The sequence below is a fragment of the Dama dama genome, chromosome 28 (genome assembly GCF_033118175.1).
Source record: "Dama dama isolate Ldn47 chromosome 28, ASM3311817v1, whole genome shotgun sequence".
Taxonomy (NCBI): Eukaryota; Metazoa; Chordata; class Mammalia; order Artiodactyla; family Cervidae; genus Dama; species Dama dama.
Window position 1 is genome coordinate 59241726 of NC_083708.1, and position 8068 is coordinate 59249793.

The following is an 8068-nucleotide window of genomic DNA, read 5'->3' on the forward strand; positions in this document are numbered from 1 at the left end:
AACATTTTTGTTATTGTGGTAAAAGTCACATAATATGAAACATACTCCTTCACCCATACTTAACTGTGCAGTTCAGGGCACAGAGTAGATTCGCATTGTTGTGCAACTGTCACCATCGTTCATCTCCCAAACTCTTCGCCTTCCCAAACTGAAATTCTGTCCCCATTTAAAACCAACTCCCCATGCCCGCTTCCCACTCACTGATCCGTGGCATCTACCAATGGACTTTCTAACTCTATGGATTTGACTATTCTAGGCACCTCACATAGGCAAAATCAGACAGTATTTGTGTGCACTTGCTGTACATTGTGGACTGCCCTCAGTATCTCAAATAAGTTTTATAAGCTAAAGAGCTTAAAAGCCACATTTTAAACAAATATTTATAAATGGTAGAACCAATCCTCTGACCATTTGTTTTGAAACAGAACCAAACTGCCCAGCTGAGAAGTGAAGAGCCCTGAAAATTGACCCTTCCTCTCAGCCATCCTTATTTCCAGCATCACCCACGTAGGAAGCTTTGGACGATCAAGCCTGTCTCCATCCTCCAGGGTGCGCTGGGGTCACCCCACCCCTGGTGGCGGTCACCCTCTGGAGGCACAGTGTCGTGAGCCTCAGCGCAAGTTTGCCCTTCATCACGTGTTTCTTGGCTGGTGTAGACGTTCTAGGCATTCCCCTCAGGGGCAGTTCAAATGTCTTCTCTGGGTGAGGAAACTTGCCCGATGGAGTCAGAGCCAGCGCCTGGGTCTTCCTGTCACGGCCGCATGCTTCCTGTAGTTCGCAGCCGTGTCTGTCTCTGCCTTTACACTCGACGCGTAGGCCACCCAACTCAATCCCTGACCCCACACTCTTGTTCTTCAATTGTCTTATATGCTTGGTCTTACCTGTATGACGCGGCAGTCAAGTCTCCAAGAGCAGAGCTTGTGTGACGTGTGCTTGCTCCCCTACACCAGCATCACGACACTGTGTGTGTGAGAGAAAGTAGAGGCCAGGTGGCAGACACGCCCTGACACAGCTGAAATGCAGCCACACCCCAGATACGCTGCCTTCACTTGACAGCCGGGCCCTGGGGCCCACACGGGACTCACACGGCGACCCAAGTCTGGAGAGCTTACAAAGTGAGAGAAATGGGTGTGCTGAGTGTGTGCTCTACCTCATCAGCTTTGGACAGCTTTTCTTGTTTTTCTTTTTAGATTTTAATTATGTGTTTATTTTTATTATTGTATGTTTTTCTGTACATTAACCAAGTGCATGGCTTCATTTTTATTTAATTTTTTTCACGAAGCAGTGAGCTTGTGGAAACTCAGCTCCCCAACCAGGGGTCGAACTGGCACCCTTGTCCGTGAAAGCATGGGGTCCTAACTGCTGGGTCACCAAGGGATTCTCTGGGCAGCTTTTCTTTAACTAAGGACCTGACTCGTTTTGTTGACTGAATTGGACCAAGGATTTTACCTATGTTTGAGACAGGAATGAAATAACATGAAGGTACACAGTTGGGATGTTGACAATCGTTTGCAGGGATTTTTTGTTGGTGGTGGTTGTGCGGCCGCTCAGTCATGTCCGACTCTGTGATCCCATGGACTGCAGCGCACCAGGCTTCCCTGTCCTTCACTGTCTCCCAGGGAGCGTGCTCAAACTAATGTCTGTTGAGTCAGTAAAGACATCCAGCCATCTCATCCTCTGTCACCCCCTTCTGCTCCTGCCCTCAATCTTCCCCAACATCAGTTGATGGTGTGTTTTAATTCTCCCAGTTCCATGATTGGCTAAAGATTTTACCTGTGTTTAGAGACAGGAATAAAATAACACGAGGGTACATTGTTGGGAAGCTTGCAGTCGTTCGGGGGGATTTTTTTGTGGTTGGTCTGTTTTAATTCTCCCGGTTCTCTCACCGTTCAGCTTATCTGTTTTCCCTCCCATCAGGGTCCCCGGCTGCGGGGCTCTTTCTCAGTCATCGTGCGTGTGGCCTGACTGAAGACGGAGGGGATGAAGTCCATCCTCGACGGCCTGGCAGATACCACCTTCCGAACCATCACCACAGACCTCCTGTACGTGGGTGCCAATGACATTCAGTACGAAGACATCAAAAGCGACATGGCATCTAAATTAGGGTACTTCCCGCAGAAATTTCCTCTGACTTCCTTCAGGGGAAGTCCCTTCCAGGAAAAGATGACTGCCGGGGACAGCCCTCAGCTGGTCCCCGCAGACCAGGCGAACCTCACCGAATTTTACAACAAGTCCCTGTCCTCCTACAAGGAGAATGAGGAGAACATCCAGTGCGGGGAGAACTTCATGGACATGGAGTGCTTCATGATCCTGAACCCCAGCCAGCAGCTGGCCATCGCTGTGCTGTCCCTCACGCTGGGCACCTTCACGGTCCTGGAGAACCTGCTGGTGCTCTGCGTTATCCTCCACTCGCGAAGCCTGCGCTGCCGGCCGTCTTACCACTTCATCGGCAGCCTGGCGGTGGCCGACCTCCTGGGGAGCGTCATCTTCGTCTACAGCTTCGTGGACTTCCACGTGTTCCACCGCAAAGACAGCCCCAATGTGTTTCTGTTCAAACTGGGGGGGGTCACGGCCTCGTTCACGGCCTCGGTGGGCAGCCTGTTCCTCACGGCCATCGACAGGTACATATCGATCCACAGGCCCCTGGCCTACAAGAGGATCGTCACGCGGCCCAAGGCCGTGGTGGCGTTCTGCCTGATGTGGACCATCGCGATTGTGATCGCTGTGCTGCCCCTGCTAGGCTGGAACTGCAAGAAGCTGCAATCCGTGTGCTCAGACATTTTCCCGCTCATCGACGAGACCTACCTGATGTTCTGGATCGGGGTCACCAGCGTGCTGTTGCTGTTCATCGTGTATGCCTACATGTACATCCTCTGGAAGGCACACAGCCACGCCGTCCGCATGATCCAGCGTGGTACCCAGAAGAGCATCATCATCCACACGTCGGAGGATGGCAAGGTGCAGGTGACTCGGCCCGACCAAGCCCGCATGGACATTCGGCTGGCCAAGACCCTGGTCCTCATCCTGGTGGTTTTGATCATCTGCTGGGGCCCTCTGCTCGCCATCATGGTATACGATGTCTTTGGGAAGATGAACAAGCTCATTAAGACGGTGTTTGCGTTCTGCAGCATGCTCTGCCTGCTGAATTCCACAGTGAACCCCATCATCTACGCTCTGCGGAGCAAGGACCTGAGACATGCTTTCCGGAGCATGTTCCCCTCCTGCGAAGGCACCGCACAGCCTCTTGATAACAGCATGGGGGACTCAGACTGCCTGCACAAACACGCCAACAATGCAGCCAGCGTCCACAGGGCCGCGGAGAGCTGCATCAAGAGCACGGTCAAGATCGCCAAGGTGACCATGTCTGTGTCCACGGACACGTCTGCCGAGGCTCTGTGAGCCAGACACTTCCCTGGCTGCACAGAAAAAAAAAAAAAAAATTTCTCTCTCTCTCTTTTTTTTAAAGCTCAAAACCCAGAAGTGTCTGTCCTCTCATCGGTTATATTTTTTTAAGTTGACCATGCTCAGTGGAAAGGTGATTGTCACCATGATCAGTTATCAGTTTTCTAACGTTTCTAAAGTGTAGGTCCTCAGACTCAGTTCTCTGGAGGTTTACAGGGAGGAGAGCCTGTGGCTTCAGGGACTGGAAGGTCCATGCAGAGTCTCAATGAAATAAGAGAGACACTTTCGGCTACACAGTTGAAAGCCCAAGTACCCATAGAAAAAGGCCATTAAATGAGTGATGCCTTTGTAATCACAACTTTTATTATAACATGAAATGTACTTGTCCAGAAATACCAGAGATACTTCTGATATCTGAGAGATCTCCATTTTTACAACAGTTTTAGGACTAAAGTAGAGCTATTCTGTGACATGAAGTGTGTCCTGTGAGATGTGTATCAGTGTTTACTATGTGTTATTTATATTTGTCTAGTTCAGCAAAACTGCAAGGTGGGCTTCTATGAGACCAATGGAACCTAAGCAGTGGATCTACACCAATGAGACCACTTTTTACAGCATTATTGCCCATGATCTAACTTTAGAAACCTTAATATTTTTTCAAAAATCTCTATTAAAATTTGACATTGAAATAACCATAAAGTTTTATTTTTCTGTTAATCCAGCAAGAAGACTTTCAAGACTGTCCAAAGTCTTGAGCAGAACTCATTGACACTTAAAATTTTCTTAGTCCTGCATTTTCCTACGAGGACTCGTATCATCTCCTGGACTCTTAACTGTTCTGCCGGGTGATGGATTACAGGCAGAACCAAAGAGAGATGACTTATTGACTTCTGGCTGCCATCACCGACTTTCTTTAGTCTTTAGCTCTTACTGGACCTCTTAAGACAGCATGTGTCGATCTTAATGTAAGTTGTTAGCACTGTGCAATTGCTGTTTACTTGAAGAGTACTGCATCCTTATATTCCAGGTTTAAGTAGATTTCATGCCTGGGTGGCCAAACAACAGTCTTCATTTTTTCTTAATTGAAAAGAAGTATTGTCTGGATCAGTAAAATTCTACTGTATGTGTGAATATAAATGTGTGTATGTGTGTGACTCTACCCTGTAACTGTTCTAGTAATGTCTTAAAGTGATAAACCTGTGACCACACGTACGCTGTTCCCCTGGCTGCGCTCTCGCACATGAATTCAGTTTCTAAAATCGAGTTCTTCCGGAAATCTTGTTGATAAAAAACACTGGCCATCAACCTTCAGAACCCTACCCCTTTGAAACTGGATCCAGTGTTACTAAACTGACCCTTAGATATTTCATAAGACCAGTGTTCAGCAAGGAATCATTGATCATGAACACTCAAGTCACTGTCTGTATAGTGTTCACAGCAGGACATGAAAGTGTTCTTAATAAGGGTCTTATTAAGACCTGGTCTTATAAGCACCTGTTGATCAAGTCCATGGAGATGTAAGTCATTATAAGGGAAGTGGTCCTAAAAGAAAGAAGAAAGCCCAGTAGTGACACAGTTTAGTTGTGTGTGTAGGCAGCGAGATCCCGGTGTAAGTAGCTCTATACCCTGCTCACCGGAATGAGACTACCAGGTCTGGCTCATGTGGTAAGAAGGCCCATCAGACAGCGAGGGAGACAGGACAGGGCAGTGAGGAGCTGACACCCTTGCGCTGGAGGCCTGGACGTCCTGTGGTCACCTCTGTGCTTCAAGCAGATGCCCTTGGTGCCAACCCGGCACCTGGCTTTGCCTGTATAGGTTTGGGCTAAGGAAGCGGCTCTCCTCTGCTCCTGGTCAGCCAGAGGTGCTAAGGCGTAAAGATGAACGTGGGTTGCTTTCTTCTTACGCTCCAGTTTCATCCTCAGTGGTGCCATGGGTGCTCCGAATTAGGCCCTTTCACAGTAAACATTGATAGTGCTTAAGAAGCCATTCGACTCTGACAGATTTTGCGTGCAGACTACCTTTTCCCTAAATGGATAAAACGTAGCTTTTGCATAGCCTGCATAGGCCTGCATAGCCTGATGTAAAGTGGAGGGCTAGCCGATCTGGTGATTGCTCCCTGTGTGGTACCCACGCAGCCTGATGGGGCAGTGTTGTTTCTTGCAGGATAAGGCTGAATATGGCTTGCGGGACCGTAAAAGCTGAGATGCTTTTAATCGTCTGTACAGCTTGCCTGCTGGTTCCTTCACTTTACCTCTCTGTCATATGCAGATGAGAGCTCAGGGTGCTAGAGGATTAATAAGATCTCTTTAGAAGGACAAAAGATTATTTATGAAAAAACTCACCAGGGTTTCTAGTTTCCATTGAAGAATTTGCCACTCTTTAGTCCCAAATTACCCTGAAGATGAGTCCACATATTTCTGAGCTCACTGGGCAATGCCAATGCTCTTTTCACAGCTACGAAGACCTGGTGAAGATGAAATTGTTGTTATTGATAGAAAAATTTCAGGATTCATTTTTGAAACTGTATTTGTGTATGCAAAGTAGATTTTATAGTGTGTTGTGCTTACAAGATCTTAATCATATATAATCAATTAAGGGACAATGGGGCTGACAGCACTAAACTTGGTGCTTATTGATATTCTAAGAAATATCTGTGAAATATCATCCTGTATGTGTTATGCCACCTTCATTTTAAAACATTTAAATGAGTTTGATTCACTCTGACACTTTTAATATCATTTCCTAACCCAAGTGACTCAAATGTTCTCCCCAAGAAATATACTTATTAGAATTATTATTCATTAGTATCATTCATTAATTAGTCTCTTAATGAGATCCATTGATTTAAATATAATTTAGATTTCAGTATGTTTTATAAGGTCTAGCTTCAGAGTTATCTTCTGTCCTCCGAGGCTGACATATGAGTCCTGACCATGCATTTCACCATCATATATGTCTTCAGAAAGGGCCAGATTGCCAACCTGCCTGGTTTCTTCAGAGTAATGATGAATCTTTCAATCCTGGACCCCCAGTTTCATTTAGAAAAAGAGGGCTGTCTGTAAGAACCCCTACTTTTCCATTACATAGGAAATGAGTGTAAAAGAAACATGGATCTGGATGAAGCTACACGCATATGCCTACACTTAAGATGATCCCCAAGGTTGCCTGTCACTTTGAGTCCAAGTGGCATTAAGTAGAACGGAATTGTGGCTGCCTAAACCCTGCAGGGGACAGGTCCAACCTCCAGGCGAGAATTAGAGCCTTGACGGGTAGCATTCTAGTTACTGTCCTGTTGATTAATTTCTGCCATCTTATGTCTGTAAAAGAGACCACCAATATCATGCGCAAAATTAGATTTCTCACAATCTAACTGTATATTTGTATGATATTTTAAAATCTCCTAAATGCTGGGCAATGGTTATTAACAATTGTCTTGCACTGGCCTTCTGATGAAACGGTTAACAATGCCTACTGTAACATAGACAAAACCTTTTGTCTACTGATTTGGGCTGAATGTATGTAAATAGGTTTTCAAAAAGTCAGATGTTTAAGCAGGGGCCTACAAATCAGTAATTTTCAGATAGGAGAGTTTCTTTACACTGTTGTGGCATCCTGAAAACTATCTTCTCATCAACTTAGTGTACTAGGCCTGCTGGGGGTGATCGGCGTCCCCAGGGAAGGAAACCTTTTCTTGTAATAATATGAATCAAGATACCAGATGATCTGGATTCTTATTTCCTATGTTTCAAGTGGAAAACATAGCTCTTTATTGTCTGTAAATCAAACATGATTACTTTCCCTCTTAGAGAAATACTGTATTGTTAGATGTTTGTTGAGCTGGTAACATCCTTGCAACCGCTGCAATATCTTTGTTAGTATTAAAACTTTGTACACAAGTATTAGTAAGATTGTTATTCAATGTAGCTTCAGTCATTAAATTACTATAGTGAAGTAGTACTTCTGTAATATTTATAATGTATTAAGCCCACAGTATATTTTATTTCAGTGGTGTAATTAAATTGTTATTTATTCAAAGAGGAAACATCCCATCATGTCTGTTGTCCAAAGTTACCTGGAATCAAATAAAAATCCTAGATTATCACAAAGAATACACAGTGTCTTTGAATTCTGCCTTATTTCACTGTCTAATGTCAAAACACTTGAGGTTTAAGTTCTGAAAGATTGATTTGTTCCTCAAAAGCAACGAAGACTTTATTTGAGAAATGAGAACAGATTAGATTAATATATTCATTTTCAACAAAGAAAAAATGCAAAAAGCATCATTTACATAATAAAAGAAAAAGCCTGCCATACCTTTTAAAATCATTATTTAATTAAAGAGTTTAATGATTTTGCACTAAGTTAAAGCAAATGTACTACTCATAATCTATAAATTAAATTTGAATTTCATATATTTAGTAAAATATATAAATCTAAAGAATTTATAACCTCATATATCCTGAACCATGTGAAAAGATAATTACTTTTCAGCTTAACTTATTTATAAAAGCATATTTTTTTTGAACAGTAGGAGAAAATAGAAAATTTTATAATGAAGTAAAAAAGCATTACAATGAAGTTTATACACTATTACTGTCTGAAATAAAGTATGTTTGCAGTCAATTTTGAAAGAAGTTTTTAAATTTTTCAAATGATAAATTGACAA

At 43.9% G+C, this 8068-nt stretch overlaps 1 protein-coding gene across 4 annotated transcripts in view; it reads left to right on the top strand.

Annotated features, from left to right (window-relative positions):
• The window catches only part of CNR1 (cannabinoid receptor 1), a 29227-nt gene extending 21783 nt beyond the window's left edge, over nt 1-7444 (top strand). For all 4 annotated transcript variants that reach the window (XM_061131666.1, XM_061131665.1, XM_061131663.1 and 1 more), the window contains exon 2: nt 1918-7444. In XM_061131666.1, the coding sequence (XP_060987649.1) occupies nt 1981-3399 (1419 nt within the window). In that variant the 5' untranslated portion in view covers nt 1918-1980 and the 3' untranslated portion in view covers nt 3400-7444. The remainder of the gene's footprint in view (nt 1-1917) is intronic.
• The last annotated feature ends 624 nt before the right edge of the window (nt 7445-8068 follow it).